The following is a 23,315-nucleotide window of genomic DNA, read 5'->3' on the forward strand; positions in this document are numbered from 1 at the left end:
CATCGGCAGGCGGACTCTCAACCACTGCGCCACCAGGGAAGCCCCCAAATGTTATTCGTAATGGTGAAAAACTGAAAGCATTTTCTCTAAAATCAGGAACAAGACAAGGGTGCCCACCCTCGCCAACATTATTAAACATAGTTTTGGAAGTCCTAGCCATGACAATCAGAGAAGAAAAAGAAATAAAAGGAATCCAAATTGGTAAAGAAGTAAAACTGTCACTGTTTGCAGATGACATGATACTATACACAGAAAATCTTAAAGATGCCACCAGAAAATTACTAGACCTAATCAATGAATTTGATAAAGTTGCAGGATACAAAATTGATGCACAAAAATCTCTTGCATTCCTATACACTAACAATGAAAGATCAGAAAGAGAAACTAAGGAAATCCCATTTACCACTGCAACAAAAAGAATAAAATACCTAGGAAAAAACCTACCTAAGGAGGTAGAAGAGCTGTACATAGAAAACGATAAGATACTGATGAAAGAAATCATAGATGACACAAAAAGATGGAGAGATATACCATGTTCTCGGATTGAAAGAATCCACACTGTGAAAATGACTATACTACCCAAAGCAATCTACAGATTCAATGCAATCCCTATCAAATTACCAAGGGCATTTTTCACAGAACTAGAACAAAAATTTTACAATTTGTTTGGAAACCCAAAAGACCTCAAATAGCAAAAGCAATCTTGAGAAACAAAATTGGAGCTGGAGGAATCAGGCTCCCTGACTTCAGACTATACTACAAAGCTGCAGTAATCAAAACAGATGGTACTGGCACAAAAACAGAAATATAGATCAATGGAACAGGGTCAAAAGCCCAGAGATAAACCCACGCACCTATGGTCACCTAATCTATGACAAAGGGGGCCAGAATATACAATGGAGCAAAGATAGCCTCTTCAATAAGAGGAAAACTGGACAGCTACATGTAAAAGAATGAAATTAGAACACTCCCTAACATACACAAAAATAAACTCAAAATGGATTAAAGACCTAAATGTAAGGCCAGCCTGTATAAAACTCTTGGAGGAAAACATAAGAAGAACACTCTTTGACATAAATTGCAGCAAGACCTTTTTTGACCCATGTCCTAGAGTAATGAGAGCAAAAACAAAAATAAACAAATGGGACCTAATGAAACTTAAACCTTTTGCACAGCAAAGGAAACCATAAACAAAACGAAAAGACAACCCTCAGAATGGGAGAAAATATCTGCAAATGAAGCAACTGACAAAGGATTAATCTCCAAAATATACAAGCAGCTCATGCAGCTCAATATCAAAAAAGCAAAGAACCCAGTTGAAAATGGGCGGAAGATCTAAATAGACATTTCTCCAAAGAAGATATACAGATGGCCAACAAACACATGAAAGGATGCTCAACATCACTAATTATTAGAAAAATACAAGTCAAAACTACAATGAGGTATCACCTCACACTGGTCAAAATGGCTATCATCAAAAAATCTACAAACAATAGGACTTCCCTGGTAACACAGTGGTTAAGAATCCACCTGCCAATGCAGGTGACATGGGTTTGAGCCGTGGTCCAGGAAGATCCCACGTGCCACAGAGCAGCTAAGTCCATGCATCACAACTACTGAGCCTGCGCTCTAGAGCCCGTGAGCCACAACTATTGAAGCCTGCGCACTTAGAGCCCATGCTCCACAACAAGAGAAGCCACCACAATGAGAAGCCCGCACACCTCAATGAAGAGTAGCCCCTGCTCGCCGCAACTAGAGAAAGGCTGTGCACAGCAACGAAGATCCAAAGCAGCCAAAAAGAAGAAGAAAAAAAACTACATACAATAAATGCTGGAGAGGGTGTGGAGAAAAGGGAACCCTCTTGCACTGTTGGTGGCAATGTAAATTGATGCAGGCAGTATGGAGAACAGTATGGAGATTCCTTAAAAAACTAAAAATAGAACTACCATATGACCCAGCAATCCCACTACTGGGCACATACCCAGAGAAAACCATAATTCAAAAAGATACATGCTCTCCAATGTTCACTGCAGCACTATTTACAATAGCCAGGACATGGAAGCAACCTAAATGTCCATCAACAGATGAATGGATATAGAAGATGTGGTACATATATGCAATGGAATATTACTCAGCCATAAAAAGGAGCAAAATTAGGTCATTTGTAGAGACATGGATGGACCTAGGGACTGTCATACAGAGCGAAGTAAGTCAGAAAGAGAAAAACAAATATCGTATATTAATGCATGTATGTGGAATCTGAAAAAATTGGTATAGACCATCTTATTTACAAAGCAGAAATAGAGACACAGAAGTAGAGAACAAACATATGGATTCCAAGGGGGAAGGGGGGGATGGGATGAATTGGGAGATTGTGATTAACATATAAACACTATTGATACTATGTATAAAATAGATAACTAATGAGAACCTACTGTATAGCTCAAGGAACTCTACTCAGTGCTCTGTGGTGGCCTAAATGAGAAAGAAATCCAGAAAAGGGGATATATGTAGCTGTATAGCTGATTCACTTTGCTGTACAGCATAAACTAACACAATGTTGTAAAGCAACTATACTCCAATTTATAAAATAAAAAATAATAAAATAATATTTTTTAAATGAAGAAGAAATTAAGACTTTCCCAAATAAACAGAAGATAAAGAGTTCATTACCACTAGACCTGCTATACAAGAAATGCTAAAGTAAGTCCTTCAAGTTGTGAAAAGATGGTAGATAGCAACATGAAGCTGTACAAAAATATAAGGTTCTTCAATAAAGGTAAAGGCATGAACAAATATAGTAACCTGTACTATCATAATTTTGGCAGAAAATAACACAAAAAGGACAAAAACATTTAAAAACTATAAATCTATGTGAAACTGCATACTATATATATAAATACATAATTTGTGACATCAATAACAGAGTGTCTGGCAGGGGGAGCTGTAAAGGAGTAGAGTTTTTGTATATCATTGAAGTTAAGTTTTGTTCAGCTTAAAATAAAATGTTATACAGATGAAAAGATGCTCAACATCACTAATTATTAGAAAAATGCAAATCAAAACTACAATGAGGTATTACCTCACGCCAGTCAGAATGGCCATCAGCAAAAAGTCACAAAAACTAAATGCTGGAGAGGGTGTGGAGAAAAGGGAGGGAGCCCTCTTGCCCTGTTGGTGGGAATGTAAATTGATACCTCCACTGTGGGGAATAGAATGGAGTGTCCTTAGAAAACTAAAAATAGAACTACCGTATGACACAGCAATCCCACTATTGGGCTTATACCCTGAGAAAACCATAGTTCAAAAAGACACATGTACCCCAATGTTCATTGCGGCACTATTTACAATAGCCATGACATGGAAACAGCCTAAATGTCCTTCGACAGATGAATGGATAAAGAAGATGTGGCATATTTATACACTGGAATATTAGCCATAAAAAAGAACAAATTGGGTCATTTGTAGAGATGTGGATGGACCTAGAGTCTGTCATACATAGTGGAGTAAGTCAGAAAGAGAAAAACTAATACCAAATATTACCGCATATACGTGGAATCTAGAAAAATGGTACAGAAGAACCTATTTGCAGGGCAGGAATAGAGATACAGGTGTAGAGAACAGATGTGTGGACACAGGGAAGGGGAAGGGGAGGGTGGGATGAATTGGGAGATTAGGTTTGACATAAATACACTACCATGTGTAAAACAGATAGCTAGTGGGAACATGTGGTATAGCACAGGGAGCTCTGCTCAGTGCTCTGTGATGACCTACATGCGTGGGATGGGGGTGGGTGGGAGAGAGGTGCAAGAGGGAGGGGATGTAGGTATACATATAGCTAATTTACTTTGTTGTACAGCAGAAACCAACATAACATTGTAAAGCAATTATACCCCAATAAAAAATAAAAAGCAGATGGAAGATCTTTAAAAAGATAAAATACTATAACTTTAACTATTTTATGTAATGGCAATAGAAAAAATATATAGAATATACACAAGAGGCAATGAGAAGGGAATCAAGCATATTATTACAAAAATATCAATTAAACTTAAAAAAGGAAAGCAGTAAGATAGGGACAAAAAAGCTACAAAACATACAGAAAACAATGAAGAAAGCAATAGTAAGTCCTTCCCTACCAGTAATTACTTTAAATGTAAATGAATTAAACTCCCCAATCAAAAGACATGGATTGATTGAACAGGTTAAAAATAAAATCCAATTATATGCTACCCACAAGAAACTCACTTTAGATTTAAGGACATACATAGGCTGAAAGTGAAAGATGGAAAAAGATATTTCATGGAAATGGTAAACAAAAGAGATCACGAGTGGCCATATTTACATCAGACAAATGGACTTTATGCCCTTTTTTTTTTTTTCTTTTGAGCTACGCGGGCCTCTCACTGTTGTGGCCTCTCCCATTGTGGAGCACAGGCTCCAGACGCGCAGGCTCAGCAGCCATGACTCACAGACCTAGACGCTCCATGCATGTGGGATCTTCCCAGACCGGGGCATGAACCCGTGTCCCCTGCATCAGCAGGCGGACTGTCAACCACTATGCCACCAGGGAAGCCCCAGACAAATGGACTTTAAATTAAAAAACCATTACACAATACAAAAAACTTTAAATTAAAAAACCATTACACAATACAAAGAAAGACATTATATAATGTTAAAAGGACCGATTCACCAAGAAGATATAACAATTATAAATATTTATTCATCAAACCTCAGAGCTCCTAAATATATGAAGCAAACTTTGGCAGAATTGAAGCAAGAAACAGATAGCAACAGAAGAATAGTAGGAGATGTCAGAACTCTACTTTCAATACCGAATAGGACATGCAAAACATCAATAAGGAAGCAGGGGATTTGAATAATACTGTAGAACAAATGAACCTAACAAACATATGCAGAACATTCCATATAACAACGGCAGAACATACATTCTTCTCAAGTGCACACAGAACGTTCTCCAGGTCAAACCACGTGTTAGGCCACAAAACAAGTATTAACAAATTCAAGAAGATTGAAATCATATAAAATATCTTTTCCAAGCACAACAGAATGAAACTAGAAATCAACAGCACAGGGAAAACTGGAAAATCCACAGATTTGTAGAAATTAGACAATACGCACTTAAACAGGAGTCAAAGAAGTCACAAAGGACATTAGAAAATAGCTTGAGACAAATGAAAATGAAAACACAATATATCAAAACTTATGGAATGTGGCAAAAACAGTGCTAAGAGGGACATTTATAGCTGTAAGTGCATACATGTAAAAGGAAGAAAGATCTCAAATCAACAACCTAACGTTACACCTCAAGATTAGAAAAAGAACACACTAAACCCAAAGCAGTCAGGAGGAAGGAAATAATAGAGATTAGAACAGAGATAAATGAAACAGAGAGTAGAAAAACAATGGGGAAAAACCAACAAAACTAAGAGTTGTTTTTTAAAAAGGTAAACAAAATTAACAAACCTTTAGCTAGACTTACCAAAAAAATGAGAGAGAACTCAAATAAATAAAATGAAAGAGGAAATATTACAACTGATACTACAGTTGAATACAAGGGATCAGAAGAGACGGCTCTGAACAGTTAAATGCCAACAATTGGATAAGCTAAAAGAAATAGATAAATTCCTAGAAACACACAACCTACCAAGACTGAGTCATGAAGAAATAGAAAATTTGCACAGACCGATAACAAGTAAGGAGGTTAAATAAGCAATAAAAAACTTCCCAACAAAGAAAAGTCCAGAAACAGATAGCTTCACTGGGAAATTAATACCAATTGTTCTCAAATTTTTCCCAGAAAATTAAAGAATAAGGAACACTTCCTAACTCATTCCATGAGACCAGCATTATCCTGATACCAAAACTTTGGGGCCTTTTTGACCCTGGAGGGACTGTCCCTCCCAGGGTTCGCTGATTCCTAGAGATGTAACGGATTTGCTGGCAAGAATGTCTTTCAAGTGCAGACCAACCCATCCAGAGCCCACACCCAACCACCTTCTTTATACTTGCTTTCCCCAATTCCCCTGCCCTAATTACGCGAGCTATCCAGGGACAGCCCCTGTGCACAGAACCCACTGAAATTATTCAAACTGGCCAATCTTAAGCCTGCTTACCCTGTCTCACCCATCCCTTTCCTCAGAAACCACAATAAAGACTCTACTGTAACTTATATAGTATTTGTACATCAGCTATACTTCAATTAAAAGAATAAAATCATTACATGATTAAAAAAAGACTCTTGCTCACAATTTCCACTCCCTCTGCCTCCTGCCCTACCCTGGTGCTTCTCCCTCTGGTTCCCCATGGTGTGGTGTGCCCCCTCCTCTCAGGAACTATGAGTAATAAACTGTCTTTAAATGGCAGTCATCTCCTGATTTGTTGGCTTCACCATTCCTGAATAATAATAAAACTTAGATTAAAACATGCCCCCAGCCCACTCGCTGAGAATTTGGCTTTCAATAGTGCAGGCCTGTGGCTGCCCTTTGCCCACGAAGCTTGCCTCTTGATGCGGCCATGTTAGTCCATCCCATCTCTACCAGGAGCCAGCAGGTCTGACCCTGGCCAAATGCCACTTGTGCTTGTCTTGGGACCCAGTCACTTGCAGCTCACCTACGCTGTTCTCCTCCCATGCCCAGGCGGTCTGTCTAAGCCGGGGCTGTCGGCTTTACTTCCATGTCCCCACAAGTCCCAGAGCAGAGCCCAGAGCCCAAAACGCTAAAGGGACACAGATGAGCTTTCTTGCAAGGCCGAGCCCCCACAGGTGGGCGCACCTGCTTCCCAGAGCCATCTGCACGGGGCTCCCCTCGCACGCCTGGGCTCCCTTCCTGCCTCTGCCACACACCATGGGAAACCCTAGGGTTTCCCCATTCATAAACTAAGGTGACAAGCATGCTGTCTTCCTCATGGGGGCTCTGCAAGGCAGGCAGCAAGCACTGTCTCCACTAAGTTGGACCCGCCACAGCCACCCTGGGGTGGGGTCCCTGTGCCACCGTGGGGCCATGGAACTAAGGCTTGGGAGTGAGATCATTGTCTGATGTGTCAGGGAGACCCCTGCCTGCGTGGTCCTTCCCCAGAGCCTGCCCATCAACCCATAGCAGGGGCTTCTCTGAGCATGGTGTCTGAGTGTACACCCTGCTACTGGCACCAGGCCTGGGTGATGGCACTGTAAACCTCAAATACCCTCAGAGGAGAGCTCTGCAGCCCCTGACACCTGGGACGGGAAGGTGGCCTACCTTGGCTGGATCCGCATCAGCCCTCAAGGGGCTATTCTCGGGGTCTGGCTCCTCACTGCTGCCCTCGCCCATATCGCTATCGGCCTCCTCCCGTGGGGCCTTGCCACCTGGGGCTGTCTCCAGGTGCAGCCCTTTGATGGTGGGGCCTGGGCCCGCCTCGCTGCCGTCCTCGCAGGAGAAGTGCTCGCCGACCACGCTGCAGGAGGGGCTGTCTATCCCGCTGTCCCGGTTAGGGATCTTAGTGCCGCTGCTGGGCTCACTCACAGAGCCCACGTCCCCCGCAGAGGCCTGGCTGCCAGGGCTCCCGGAGGCAGGGTCACCACAGTGGGCTCCAGGCCCAACAGGGAGCGCTTGGAGCTTCCCTGGGTCTGTGCTTGGATGCTCCAGGGAGGAGGTGCTAGGCCCAGCATCCGGCTCCCCCCGGGTGGCAATGGGGGCTGGGGGCATTGAGGACACCCCTCCTGGCTCCATCCTCAAAGTTGAGTTCTCTGAGCTCTGTGAGGGGCTGGCTGGGGGCTTCCTGTCAGGGAGAAATGAGCATAGTCAATGCCAGCTGGGCCATGGACCAGCCCCCAGGTGGGGCCCTCTGGAGAAAATCAACACGGAGGAGGGGGCCTGGGGCTGAGTGTGAAGTGAACACCCTGGTCAGCCTCAGCTGGGTCCTGACTAGGCAGGCTTTGGGACAATGGCAAATGGAAAGCATTTTATTCTAAAAATAAATTTCTTCATTAAAAAAGAAGAGAGAGAGAGAGGGAAGGAGGGAGGGAGAGAGTGAGAAAGAAAGAGAGAAAGAAAGAAAGAAAGAAAGAAGGAAGGAAGGAAGGAAGGAAGGAAGGAAAGAAGGGAGGAAAGAAGGAAGGAAAGAAAGAAAAAAAAAGAGAGAGTGAAAGAAAAAGGAGAGGGAGGAATGAATTTTGTAGCGTGAAGCTACCTGCCCCTCAATGAATTCAGAATATATGTGTAAAAGAATAGCAATAACCACCATGAGCACAGTGAATCTGGTCTGTACTGTGCTTTGGCGTACGTGGCACTCTATCCTACCATGTAGCTCTGAGGTGAGGCAGGATCCTCATCGAGACCCTCCCTCAGTATCACTGTCGATATTCTGTCTGACAGGTAACCTGTCATTTTCCAGAGGCCTGGAGGCTGAGGAGGCTGGATCTTGGTTCCCAATTCCTCTTCCTGCTAAGCACTGGAGCTACTTCATGCCCTCACATGGTGCCTCTTCTGGAAACCTTCGTGGAGGAAAGGCACCTTCAAGTGTCAGTCTAGGTGCACAGAGAGGCTCAAAGGTGAGACTACACTGGGAGGAGATTAACATTCCCCCAAATCTTCCACTTGAACCCCCAGTGGAGCTGCAGAGGAGGTCAGGGACCAGGAGCGGCAGTCACTTATTCCTGGGCAATAGGTGGGTTACCTGAGGCTGTCAGACTCCGCAAGGACACTGCGGTGGAAGGGTGGGTGCCAGGCTCCCTGCTGGCTGCGTTCCAGGTCCTTTGAGTTGGCCAGCCCAGGCCTTGCACAGGGTTGGGGGGCCGGGGGGATTTGCTGAAAATCTTTTTCTTGCCCAGCAGTTTTGAAGTGGAGCAGTTCAGGAGGTTCTAAAAATAAAAACGTGAAAGGAGAATGAAAACCACCTTCTCCACTGGCACTTGGAGCAGCGTGGGTGACAGACCCAGTACTCAAGGGAGAACATGGAAGGGCATCTTCATGCCACCACCCAGTGCAGGAGACCCCCGGGCAGGTCAGAGAGGTCTGCGGGTGGATGGAGCATGGCTGAGTCCCTGGCCCCAGTGCAGCAGCTTCTAGGCCCTGGCTTAAAACTGGGGCCAGAACTGAGCTTGTCCCCAGTCATGCAGTGACTCAGGGAGAAAGGGTCCCCTTGAGTGTGCAGTGCCCACTGTGTCTGAGGAGAGCTGGCTGGCAACTCCACGTACCCTCCCAGACACAGGCACTCACTCAGCTCTGCTGCCAGTGGCTTCTTCACACATTCCCTTCCTCCCTTGCTAAACAAAATAAAGAACCATCGGTGGAGATGCAGTTTTCCCTCCCTGCAACACACACAACCAAAAAGGTGTCCTGAAGCCTGAGCCTCGGCCACCCATGCAGCAGAAGGGCCTCCAGTCAGAGTGTGCTCAGAAGAGAAGCATGAGCCACCTCTGTGCATGCACGGCCTTGAGGGCTGGCGAGGCCCCAGGAGTCAAGCACCAACTGCAGCCCCCATGATAGTCTCCTGCGCTCTTGCCTTCCAGTGCAGTCAGATTTCTTCTGAGTGGACCTTTTTTTTTTTTTTTTGAAGTACGTGGGCCTCTCACTCTTGCAGCCTCCCCCGTTGCAGAGCACAGGCTCCGGATGCGCAGGCTCAGCGGCCGTGGCTCACGGACCCAGCCGCTCCGCGGCATGTGGGATCCTCCCGGACCGGGGCACAAACCCTGCATCGGCAGGCGGACTCTCAACCACTGCGCCACCAGGGAAGCCCTGGACCTTTCTTTAAGTGACACCAAAACCAGTGCAGGGTGCACATTTAGTATTGGCTACTGCCACATTCTTAAAGAGCTTAATGGGGAGAAATATCAAGATTTCTAAACAGAAAATGCATGCTTTGCTACATTTTTCTCATAGCACAGGTGATAAACTCCAGTTTCCAGAAATCAGACATGACACAGCAGTCAAAATATGCCAGATGGAATGCAGGCCACGCACTCAGCTTTGGTGTGTCCAGTACAGCCATCTGGTGCCAGGTGGAACCTGCTGCAATCACACCTCAGGGATTCCTGCTTCTGGTCAAGATGGAATAATAGAAACTGGAGATACTCTCTCACTGGAAACAACCAAATCATGGATAAAACATACGAAACAACAGTTGAGAGACACCTTACAGCAGGCAGCAAAGCGCGGTGCTCCTGAAAGGTGGGTACAAGTGCAATGATCCTCTCTCACCCCAGCTTCCTGCCCAGAGAAGGGGATCTCAGGTAGAATCCTGAGTAAAGAGACAGAGCTGGGAGTCCAGGAACACGAAGGCAGCTGGAGGTCACAGGATAGAGCACTAGAGAGAGAGCTGCACAGAGAGAGCGCAGAGAGCTGACAAGGGCCCTCGGAGATGGCTCAGTGCATGTGTGAGGAAACTGCAATGCTGGAGAAAGAACTACTTGAGAGGGTCAGAGGGAACATCACCTGGTGTTCACACAGGGCAGGGAATATGCCTATTTCCACCAGCTAGACTGGAAACTCCAAGATCCACAGGGAGTTAGAGAACTTGGAAGGGTCTTGCCTCAGAGTGGGGCATAATTAGCCCCATGGTGAGCTCTGCTCAGGTCCCACCTAACAAATACTGATGAATTTTAACAGGAAAGTCCATCTGTTTACAAACGACTTAACTGCCTCCCTAAAAAATGCCTAAGGACAATTATAAGAGCACAAACATAGTCAGCATCCAGTAAGGTGAGATTTATAGTGTCTGGCATCCAACCAAAAATTACCAGACACGGAGGGCAGGAATACACAACCCATAGTGAGGAGAAAAAGGCAGTGAGTTGAAATTGACCCACATATAATACAGATGTTAGAATTACCAGACAGGACAAGGTCATTAAGGCAGCAGCAGTTACCCGCATTATATTTAAAAGGTCAGTAGAAACATAAGAAATTAAAAAAAGATCCAACTTCCGGAGATGAAAACCACAAAGTGTGTGATCAAGACCCACTGGAAGGGATTGATGGCAGATTAGATACTGTAGAAGAAAAATCAGTGAGTTTAGAGAGACAATAGAAGCTATCTAAAATGAAAGAGTGAGAATGAATTGTGAGATGTGGAAAAACTTTAAGCAGCATAATATCTGTGTAACCAGAATATATATGTGGAGTCTCAAAAAAGGAGTGAGCTTGAAAAATATTTGAGAAAAATAATGACCAAAATTGATACCAATTCTACACAAATCTTTCAACCATTGAGGGGAAAAGAGAATACTTCTGAACAACATGGATGAATCTAGAAATAATCATGCCAAGTGAAAGAAAACAGACAAAAGAAAAGGCACCTACTTTTTTCTCATTTACATAGAATTCTAGGAAATGTACACTAACACGTGGTGCCAGAAAGCAGACAGGGATGTTGCCTGGAAGGAGGGGTAGGTGTGGTGTGGGAGTTACAACGGAACACAGAGAAGCCTTCAAGGGGTGACAACTACGCTCATCATCTTGGCAGCGGTGACACTTTCACAGGTGTATATGTGTATGTTGAAACGTCAAATTGTACATTTTAAACATATGCAGTTAATTGTATGTTGATTATACCCTGTGGAAGGTGATACCTCCGAGCTGTGCAAACTTGGTGAGTTGCTGACACTCACCAAGTGTCATTTTCCTTGTTACAGAAGGGACAATGAATCATGTAGAGGAGGGTGGTGAGGGGTGTGGCAGGCCAAGAGGCTGGGGAGGCTGGCCTGCCTGGATGCCCTTCACAGGGAGGAAGTGTGCCTTTCCTCTGGAGGCCCTTTAGCCATGACCATCTTATCTTCCAAGGGTTTTAGTGCAAGGGCAGCTGAACCATGCTCGGCCAGACTGCGAAGCCCAGGGCTCAGCATAAAGACATCCTCCAGGGAGCAGAGTACGTGGTGGAGGAAGGTCTTGGTTGCAGAGCAATCTTCCTAAAGATCAGACGACCCTCTGATCTGATTTGGGAAGCCACAGGATACAGCCCACAGCCTCGCTTACCTCAGCACTGGTCTCCCTGCTGCCTGTCCAAGGCCAAAATGAGTGCAGGGCAGGCCAGTCCAGTTCCAGCCTCCCCGCCACACTGCTCAGAGGAGTCAGGGGCTAGGGTAGGGCTGGGGGAGAGGAAACACATGTTCAAGGGTGCCCAACAGACACACATAAACACACACATGCCTCCACATGTGTATACACATATGCACATGCACACATACACAAATACATATAAACATATATCCAATTATATATACACACCCACACACCCTCTGTGCCAGGAGATGTGCTGAGTGCTTTTGTACCCTTGCTCAGTCACAATCACCAAGGTGGGTGACATTCCATGTTTCAGACAAGGATGCCAAGGCTGACCCTGGCCATGCTGGCCTGGGGTAATCAGCACCCAGGAGCTGGGTCCCCCAGACATGGTGCTCTGAACCCCCTGGACTGGGCTCCGGGCTCATTCTGACATGCCCAAGGCCAGGGACATGTAATCACGGAGGAGCCAAGGAGCATTTGTCATTTCTGTCTTCCCAGCCACTCAGCTCTCCCTTTAGAAGCCTGAGCTGAGGGAGCCCACCCTAGGTGAGTTGAGCCTGCTGCCGAACTCAGGACCCAGGGCCCCTGACACCCGAGGCTGCCACCACCCAGCATCAAAGGCCCCAAACCTGGGACTGGGGGAGGTGTGGGGACTGGAGAAGTACAGAGAAATTAAATGTGCCCCACTATCCAGTGCGTTGTGGACCGTTAGGTGGCTCCATCCACAGTAGCCAGTTGGATGGGGTAGCATGAATGCTGTGGTGCCCGCCCTGGAGTCTCTGAACCACTTGGTAGCTGCCTGAGATGGGCAGGGATAGTCTTACAGATGGGCCACAAGTCCGCTCCACCTGCTGCTGGACGTCCCCACCTTGGAAACAGTGTAGGAACCCCCACTAAAACCACCATTATGCCCATCTCACTTGTTGCCTGTCGCCTGGTACCCTGGAGGCCCCAAGTGGGCAGAGACCTCTGCTGTCTTGTCACTGACATGGCTTAGTGGCCCCGGCACATGGGGCCCCAGCTGAGAGCTGGCAGCAGCCATCAGATGTGTGAGCCTGAGAAGAAGACTTTGAAACAGTTCCAGCCCTCACTGGTGACAGTCCCAGAGAAACCCTGAGTGAGAGCCATGGGAATGCACCCCACGAGCCCCAGAATCATGAGAGATGACAATCCTTGGTGGGGTTGCTCTTAACCCTACCATGTCCAGGTGGTTGGTTACGTGAAGGAGGCAATCCAAACAATACTGAAAGCACCATAGGGCAATACCAGAAACTGCTGTGCTACACACACCTGCATGCAGATTGCAGGCTGGGAGACAATGCTGCAGAAACCCACAAGGCTGTATTAGCAGTGACAAAGGTCTGGCTGTGCTGGCCACGCCAGATGTAGCAATCAGTGACATGTCAGCAAAGCTTCCCCGTGACCCAGGGGTGCCTGCACTCCAGTGTCAGGATCCAGAAGCGCCTTGGGGCCTCAACCCAGGAAGTGCTCTGGCTGCAGCTGGTACAGTCTGTGTTCTCCATCCTGTGTGCTGAGAATACAGAGATGGACACAGGTACTATAGGGTGCCACATGCTTCAAAATTCGCTGGGGTCAATGGGACCTCGGGGCGGGATGGGGCCAGCAGATTGAGGAGGAAAGGAGACGGATCAGCACAGCACCATCCCAGCTTGCTGGGACGCCCTTATCAGATGTTCCCCAAACAGTTCACACCATCACTTTAAAAAGTTACTGTTATTTTTTTAAACCTCACGAGTGATGGGTCTTTTTTTTTTAAGAAAACTTAGATATTATGGAAAAACAAAAAAGAAGCAAAAGTTACCTGTCCATTCTAGTACTGGGATACTGGTGAGTGGACAGGGGCCTGCAGACTGGACAGCGGGGGTGTGAGGTAGGTGGGGGTCTTAACGCTCCTAGGTGTGCTGCAGCTTTTCTTAGAGAAGCTGCATTCGTTTCAACACCAAATTCCAACATGAATCCCTTATGTCCTCAAGAACGCATTTCTCCCAGAAGAATTGAAAGCAGAGACTCGAACAGATGTTTCCCCCCTGTTCACATGTGAACAAAGGTTCAGAGCAACATTTTTCACAGTGGCCAAAAGGCGGAAGCCTACTTCAACATGAATGAACCTCGAGGACGTGCTGAGTGAAACAACCCAGACACAAAAGAATAAATATTAAGATTCCGCTTGTATGAGGTACCTGGAGGGGGCAAATCATAGAGACAGAAAGTAGAATGGTGGATCTGAGACTGGGGAATGGGGAGTTAGTACTGAATGGAATAGATTTTCATTTTGGAATGATAAAAAAGTTCTGGAGATGCATGGTGGCGATGGTGCATAACAACGTGAATGTACTCAATGCCACTGGGCTGTGCACCTAAAAGTGGTTAAAACGGTAAATTTTATGTTATGTGTATTTTACCACAGTAAAAAATAAAAAAGCTTTTAAAAAAAGGAATGCATTTCAGAAAGGTTTGCATAGAAAGTTCTGTAAATTAGGGTCAAAGTGACAGTGATTCAAAAGCACTGAAAACTTATTCCCTGCCCTGCATTCCTGTCACCCTGGGCCTCAAACCCAGGCTTTTTCTCCACTCACCCACCCGGAAGCCTCGAGGCCCATGGTGACGTGCGGTTGTGGAGAGGCCTGGCCCTGAGCAAGAGCTGCCTGTAAACCTCTCACCCCGCTGCTGATGCATCGTCACCCTGCACTGCCCACACTTCTCCTCAGGAAACATGGTCCCCGGGGCAGGGCCTCGAACAGACCTGGGGGGTGGTGATTGGATGGTTGGACTGTGGCCCACGCTCTGTGTGGCTCTGGCTCTGACCTCGGCCTCCAGACCATCTTTTGGTCCCCCACCTGACGAGGTGAGGCTCAGAGACAGCTCATGGCCCAGCACAGAACATGGGTATCATTATTAGAGGCTCAATAAATGATTATGGGGAAAATGCAGGATGATTTCCCAGTTGATTACACTCCTGAGACCACAGGTGCCTCACTGGGAGGGAGGTGGGAGGGCTAGAGCCCCCTGCCCACCAGGGAGGGTCAGCCAACTCCAGCTATGTAGAGGCCCTGCCTGGACTCCTCCCTGCTCTGACCCCAGGCCGTCTTCTTGGGCCTATGGGGGCATGACAGCCCCCATGGATTGCATGATGCATATTTGGCCCTCCTGCGTGGATCCAGGGAGGCAGCAGCACAGTGGGCCTGAGGCCCTGCATCCAGAGTGATCAGTTTCTACCACTTATTGACCTGGTAACCAGAGATAAGCTCAACTTCCCCAAACCTCAGTTTCCTTGTCTGTAAAATTGGACCTAACAACAGTGCTGCAAAGGTTCTTAAAGCTTGAGGCAGTGCACAACACTCTACCCTCAACTGGCCATGTCATACATTTTTAGTGGCCCTAAATGGCAAACATGGGCAGGACACCTCACCAGGGTGATGGCCTTCAGCCATTAGCATCTCCTGAAGCTCCCAGGTCCCCTGTCACAGGGCCTGCTCAGCTGCAGTAGGAGTTGGTGAAATCACACAATGAGCCCAGTAGTGATGACGTGTGCCCAGAGCTGGATTGTCAGAAACTCAGGGAACACACTGGGTGCAGTGTAAGGGGCTATGACAAGAGGGGTTACATGCAGGGCTGCACTGTGCGCAGGGTGGCTGTGCCTGGGAAACAGACCACTGCACTGTTTCTTTCTTTCTTTTTTTTTTGGCTACACTGCATAGCATGTGGAATCTTAGTTCCCTGACCAGGGATCCAACCCATGCCGCCTGCATTGGCAGTGTGGAGTCTTAACCCCTGGACTACCAGGGAAGTCCCTGCACTGTTCCTACTTAATCTTTTTACTTATGTATTTACTTAATATTTTTCTTTATTTCCTATTTTTAAATTTTCTATTCTTATTTCCGTTTCATATTTTGTTTCTGTTTTTATTTTACTTTCATCTAGGAGTATAAATATAAATACTACAGACACTGTGCATTACCATACATTAAAAGCAACTATAAAAATAAAATCACAACATTTGAAATAAAAAAGAAATCTTTCCTTGCATAGGCAGGTAGATGTGTGATAAAGCAAGTAGAATCTCAGGAGGGGACATTGTAAAATTCTTGGAGCTTTGCTGTATGTTTGAAATGTTTTGTAATAAAGTTTTTGGGGAAAAAAGTTGATCTCTGCAGTACTCAAGACCTCCAGGCCCACACTTGGGGTGGGGCAAGGGGGGCTCCTTGTTCCATTCTGACCTCCTCCATTGGGCACCCTGGGCTCACTACATACTTCTCTCTACTTTTGATTATGTTTGAAATTTTTGTTTAAAAAAGTAATGAAACAAAACGGATAAGAACTTTCCAACAGCTTCTGATTGACACTGAAATCCTTGAGCACAGATGTAACTCTGCCGCTCCCTCCACACTGAGCCACCTCAGGGGCCTTTGCAAGGTGCTCCCTCTAGAGGAACAGTTTGGCGCAGCTCCCTGAGCTCACTCCCTGCTCTGTGACAGGCCTTCCCCAGATGAGGCCGCCCCTCCTCCACACCCCCCTACTCCTCCAGGCTCACCCACACCTTCCACCTCCACTCCCCACTGGCTGCAGCCCACACAGGTGGAAATCTCACCTCCTTCACATGGTCCCCCACCTGGCAAATAGCAGGACTCAGTAAACACGTTCGGTGAGAAAGTGAATAGATGAATTTGAATCAGCATCGCAAGCGGTCTTATTTCCCTTCTAATATGTACTTTTACATAACCATACAAAAATGTCCTCTGGCTGAGTCCAAATTTTGAAAATATAAAATGCAAATCAATATTACAGAAGGGCCAATCCCACCTCCTACAGTCCATCACTCGACAGCCCCACGGTCATCTCATCTAACTTCACAGTGACCCTGTTAGGTAATTACAGCGAAAGGGATACCCAGACAATGGATTCACCTTCCTAAAGCCACACACCTGCACCAGCAAGAGCTCTGTGTCCTGGGCACTGAGGGGCTCCAAGTGGGCCCCACCAAAACCCCCAGAGCTGACATGTAAGGTCAGCCACCATCCACTTCACTGGGGACCTAGGTGACAAGTCATCACACATGGGGGCTCAGACAGAGGGGACAGTATCCCAGACAGACGGAACAGCATTACAGACAGAGGAAACGGCATCCTAGGCAGAGGAAACAGCCTCTCAGGCAGAGGGAACAGAGCCTCAGACAGAGGGAACAGCATCTCAGACAGAGGAAACAATGTCCCAACAGGGGAAACAGCATCCCAGATGGAGGGAATAGAGTCTCAGACAGAGGGAACAGTGTCCCAGGAAGAGGCAACAGCATCTCAGGCAGAGGGAACAGTGTCCCAGACAGAGGGAACAGTGTCCCAGTCAGAGGAAACAGTATCCCAGGCGGAGGGAACATTATCTTAGACAGAGAGAACAGCATCTGAGGCAGAGAGACCAGTGTCCCAGACAGAGGGAACAGCAACAGATAGCATCAGACAGAGGGAAGGGCACAAAGCAAATAAGAGTCAGCCAGGCCATCTGAAGAGCTGACAGTGTGCCTAGGTGGGTGAGCCCAGAAAGGGAGGGGATGGGACATGGTGGTTGGAGCCAGGATGGATCTCATAGCTGTGGGTAGCCAGGGGGTCATGCAAGTGAGTGACACCCCATCCAGGTTTGGATTTCACATCTCGGCTATGGTTAATACTGCCCCAAGGTTACATTTTTACCCCTATGTTCACCCACTTTTTCATGGACCTGTTTCCTCATCTGTCAGTGGGGTCGTCAGAGCCCACCTGGAGAAGGTGGCAATGATGCAGCAAGGCAGGTGCTCCTGGCACTGGATCAGCAACTCTACCATGGTCACTGTTCTGGGTCCAGGGACACCCGCCACCCTAGGTTCTCAAGGGGCTCCGGGCAGCAAAGCCTCACCCTTCCTCTGGGGCCTCACTACCACATCTCAGCTTTAACCCCAACAGACCTACCACAGTCCAGGCTTCTGTGTGTGCAGAGCACACAGTCTTGTCCAGCTTTGCGAGGCACTGCATATTTGGAGGTGCTGGTTTTTGTGCGGAGACAGACATCAGCCCGAGGAGCGGAACCAGGGCCTCTGGCCTCTTGCAACCAACCAGCTGGAGACAAACCACTTCCTCCCCCTCCCCACCCGGCCCCACCCGGCCCCAGGGCCACTTGCCAGTCAAGCTGTCAGGCTCCAAAGGTTTGAGTTTGCCCGGCTTGGCATCTTGCAGTCCATGGTCTAGGGCAAGCAGTGGGCCTCAGTTTCTCTGTGGCCTTCAGTTTCCTCTCCTGAAAGAACGGCGGAGCGAGGTCACCCTGGGCTTTGTCTGAGAACTAATCCGAATAATAGCAGAGCTGCCCCAAGCACATCCAGCCTCCAGGGGGCTGTGCTCACCTCCGGAGCCCGGCACCACTCAGACCCCAGTTCACATACAGGAAAGCTAAGTGGTCGAAGCATCTGCCCAAAGTCACAAGCTGGGGGAGGGGCTGCAAGCCAAACGTCCCAGTTGGGCATGAACACCAGCAGCCACCTGCTGCCCCATATGCTCAGTTTCCCCTCTCCAGTGGGGTTTCAGAGAACCCCAGGCCCAACTTTCCACCTCCCAAGGGGACTCCACAGCACCTCACCGACTGCAAGAAGCTGTAAATGGGCTGATTGTCAGCAACCACAGGGACTCCCACACTACAAACCCCAGAGGGTCCTGGGAGCCAAGTGCTCTGGGTGCATTCGTGCCCTAGAACGTGTCCGCTCTGTACAACAGCCACAAACACGGCTGCCTCTGGTACCCCATGGCTGCCCATGAGCCTCCCCCAGTCTGCGAGCCTCACACAGGTGGTCCACCCACCACCCTGCACTGTCTGGGCACGGTGTGGGATTCTGAGGAGGCCCTGATGGGCTTGGCCTTCCTTCCTAATAGCAGTATCATGGACAGGCCCTGTCTGTCAGTGCCTAAAATGCAGACTGCAGAGGAATCTTCCGGAGCCCCACCATGTGGAAAGGCCTAGCCCCCTAGGGACTGTGTTTGGGACCATTCATCCGTCCTCTGTAGGCCCAGCCTACTCAGGGACCCTGGCCTCAGGTTCATCTTTGTTAAAGTCTAAGCCACTGCAGATGACACCCAACACTGTCCTGGCAGGTGTGCTTGTTTTCTGTTCGATGATGCCCACAATAACCTGACTTGTTACAAATCATGCCAGAGGCACCACAGGAAGACAAAGGGACACAAGACATCACTCAGCGCCACCACAGCAGCTTCCTGCCTTGAAAACATCCGACCCCAAATGGCTCCTGCTCTGAACTTCCCCTGACCCCAAAAGTGCCCCTTACAGGACCAGCACAGGCTCTCAGGGCTGGTGAAGACCCCGAAGCCAGCACCACTCACCTGTCTTCTGAGGCACACACACGTCTCTCCAGGACTGACTTCAGGCAGCAGCAAAACACAACTTCCTTTTGCTGGTTTTCGCAATATGGGTCACTAAACGACAGTGCATTTGCATTTCCTCACTGTCACACATCCAAGCTCACTGGTTCTCCCCCTGCCTTATTTGCAAAAATACAGCCCAAACCGGCTGGAATGCTGTCCAAGGCCCAGGCCATCCTGGCCTGTGCTGGTTTAAAGTTTAACAGGCTGCTTGGGTGTCCCTGAGTTGTTCTGGGTGTGGAGGTTGCAGCCATTCTGCCTCTGCCTCTGCCTCTGTGGGTTTTTCTAAGCAGACCTCCAGGCACCTGTCGCTCAGAGCCTCAGAGAGGGGTCGTCAGTGGGTTCAGTGCCTGAGCAGTGGGGCTGGCCCCAGACCACACAGGCAGTGGCCCCTAGATCAAAGAAAGGGCCCAATGGGCCCCCAGAGGCTTCTTCAGGTCTTCTTTGGTGGGAACGGTGAAAGTGGCCGCAGACGGTTGGAAAATTGAGAGGTCCCACTGAAAACAGATTATTTCAAGATGCTCCCAGGGGTGAAGCCAGACCTCCGCCACTTCCTGAGGAGACCTGTTCCACAACGGATGCTCCAGCCCAATCCAGCCCCCCCAGCACCCACAGGGAGGGCTCCATGACTTCTAGGGTGAAAGTAAATATATAAAGATACAGGATTCCTACAAGGCTTAGACCACGAATTCTGACCTAATTTAAATGATGGATTCTTCATCCAGGCTTACATGCTTTTTAAAAAACAAAGCAATTTTTCTGGGCCTTAGTTTCCTTGTTGTTGCAGGGGTGTCACCATAGAGCCCCCATCAGAGGCAGTACCCAACACACAGGGATCATGTGAGTGTAACGAATGAAATCATCGAAAGGGCCAGTTAATGAGATAATTTCTCCAGCCCACCCTGACCTCCCTTGGCAGAGCACACAGCCATGTTTCTCCACGAGTTTCTAAGTGATGCCCACACCAGCTGGAGAAGGGACTTGCTTCCGCCCTCAGTTCTACTAAATATTTACCAGTTGTTTGGGAGGGAGTAGGCTGAGACATGCTACCCACTTTCACCTCCAGATTTTCTTCCTTTCAACCAAAGACTTGAAGAATTGTACAACTAGGACACTGATGAGCTCTCACTCACCTCCATGAATAATTGCAGTGAAAGCCACCATGCGCCAGACCCTAGGAGTATGGCCACCCTGGACCTAGGCCCAGCTCTAGGATACATAGGTGCATCTCCCTCCAGGAATCTGAAGACCAAGGTGAGGATGAGTTCCATCTGACCCCCAGCCATTGCTGAGGACTCAGAGTAGCCTGGCCAGCAGGTGACAGGAGACAGGGTGGCCTGTGTTTCAGGGGCACCTGGCTTCACATCCTGGCTCACAGGTTGTGTGACCTCCACACATCACTGAGCCCCTCAGAGCTCCAATTCTTCTCATAAAATGGAGATAATACAGGATGTGTGGTTGGAGTTTTTGTGAGGAACAAGAGCCTGGCCTGTGGCAGATTGACTATCGGAATGCTTACAGCCCAGGCTGGGAAGGACAGTGCCTGCCACCATCCTCCAGCACAGCCCTTCCCCTTGTTGACATCCCTCAGACAAGAGAGTGGCAGGGGGACTCCATCAGGACATGGAGACCCAAGCCCAGACTCTGCTGTACAGAACTGATCTAAGAAAGCAGAGATGAACCCTGGCAGCACAGCACATTATACCTGGCAGACCAGGTATAATGACCCAAAGGTCATGTGGTGGCGGGGCTTGGCCAAAAAGTAGAACTGGGGTGAAGTGCCCTCTCATCCTGAGATGGGGGTCTCCACTGGGAGGTGACACCATCCAACAAGAAGTGTGACTGTGGCAGTCAGCTCCCAAGATGGTTCCTGGTGATTCCACTCTTCTGCAGCCATGCCCCCTTTGAATAAGGTTGACCCAGTAATGCAGCCAATAGGACACTGCAGAAATATCGAGGGTGAATTCTGAGGCCAGGTCACCCATCACATTGCAGCTTCTGCCTTTCTCTCCTGGGTCAGTTGCTCTGGGGGAGCCAGCTGCCATGTCATGATAGTGCTCAAGCATCTCTGAGGAGAGCCCCATCTGTGGAGGAGCTGGGCTCCCAGCCAACAGCCAGCACCAACTTGCCATGAGGGAGTGAATTACCCAGAGTCAAGTCTCTGGGTAAGACTGCAGACTCACAAGAGACCCCAAGCCAGAGATAAACTGTACCCAAATTGCTAACCCACTAAACCTGAGTTGGTAAGTGTTTACTGTCTTTTTAAGCCAATAAAGTTTTGGGCATTTCGTTATGCAATAATAGATAGATCTGTTATGCAATGATATAATATGGTCATCAGGAAATGGGCATCACCTTAAGGTCAGGGGGCATCAGCCCAAAGTGAAGAGGTGACTACAGGGTATTAATGGTACACATTCCTATTTCTCAATCCAATTATTTAATCAGTGACCCAATGGTCCAAATTGTTTCCTCAACCCTGAAGGGTTCCCTGGTAACAATGGTGAAGATTCTGTCATTCACTCTCGATGGCCCTGAATAGCTTCACGAATCAGAGGCTCTTCAGGGGAAGGCCAAGTGCCCCAAAACGTCATCCCTCTGCCCATTCATCCTCCCAAGGGGATGCTCACTCCTCCCCCAAGCAGCTCACTGCACAGGGGGCAACACTGATCAGGAGGGCTCCCCCTACAGCCCCTGCTCTGCCCCAGAAACCCCCAGCCCCACCTACCAGGACAGCTGGCAAGGACCTAGGGGCGGCCCTAGGTCTGAGAAAGGCAGAAGAATCCTGAAAGCAGTCACCAACAGGGACTTGTGTGGAGCCAAAGGCTGGAGAGAACGGGTGAGCAGAGACCTTTCTGCCATGGGGAATGTTCACTCATTTCACTCAGGAGGTGATCCAAAGGGAGAGCACCCCAGGCCAGCCATAAGAAACTGGTCTTGGGGACATTGAATGGGGCAGAGCCCACATCCCTAGGTGGGGCTGCTGCCTAGCTCTCAGCCCTCACAGAGGAGAGTATGGGGCAGTCTCTTGGAATAAGGGACAGGCCGGCACGGAACCCAGGAAGGTCTTGTGATATGATTTATTTTGTGTTATGATTCCTACTCATCTTGTGTGAAATGCATAAGATTTAAGCTAGATTAAGTAATTCAAGATGGAGTCACAGTGGTGAATGTGAACTTCCATACTGGTTGTTTTGAAATGTCCAATACAGGACTGTGAGTGTAATACACTGAGAGTGTAATATAGATAAGGAACTTGTTTGGCAACATCCTTGGAAAGATTTCGGGAACAGAAGGGGTGACTAATAGAGACAAAACTCCCTGGGGTGCAACCATTACACCTTACTGACTTCTTAAAAGTTGAGACCACTGGGGCTTCCCTTGTGGCGCAGTGGTTGAGAGTCTGCCTGCTAATGCAGGGGACACGGGTTCGAGCCCTGGTCTGGGAAGATCTCACATATTGCGGAGCGACTAGTCCCGTGAGCCACAACTACTGAGCCTGCACGTCTGGAGCCTGTGCTCCGCAACTAGAGAGGCCGCGATAGTGAGAGGCCCGCGCTCCACGATGAAGAGTGGCCCCTGCTCGCCTCAACTAGAGAAAGCCCTCGCACAGAAACGAAGACCCAACACAGCAAAAATAAATTAATTAATTAATAAACTCCTACCCCCAACATCTAAAAAAAAAAAGTTGAAACCACTGAGCCAAATGACTTAAGGGTTCTTTGCTGGAGGACCCGCCTCCACTCTGCTGAGAGCTGTTCCAGACGGACCTGCCGGAGGCTCTGTTGGAGCAGAAGTGACTTTCCACTCACACTTGTCAAGACATCTGTTGCTGGACCAGAGACTGCTGCTGGTGCTGAGATGCCTCCTTCCAGGACTTGTCCCTGGAGTGGTTCATTACCCC

The 23,315-nt window shown here is 48.1% G+C and overlaps 1 protein-coding gene across 1 annotated transcript in view; it reads right to left on the reverse strand.

Annotated features, from left to right (window-relative positions):
* FGD3 (FYVE, RhoGEF and PH domain containing 3) overlaps nucleotides 1-7,727 on the reverse strand; it is a 34,397-nt gene extending 26,670 nt beyond the window's left edge. Inside the window, exon 1 of the mRNA XM_007468164.1 lies at nucleotides 7,257-7,727. Within this exon, the coding sequence (XP_007468226.1) occupies nucleotides 7,257-7,727 (471 nt within the window). The remainder of the gene's footprint in view (nucleotides 1-7,256) is intronic.
* Nucleotides 7,728-23,315: the final 15,588 nt, after the last annotated feature.

This window comes from Lipotes vexillifer, unplaced genomic scaffold (genome assembly GCF_000442215.2).
Source record: "Lipotes vexillifer unplaced genomic scaffold, Lipotes_vexillifer_v1.1 scaffold466, whole genome shotgun sequence".
NCBI lineage: Eukaryota > Metazoa > Chordata > Mammalia > Artiodactyla > Lipotidae > Lipotes > Lipotes vexillifer.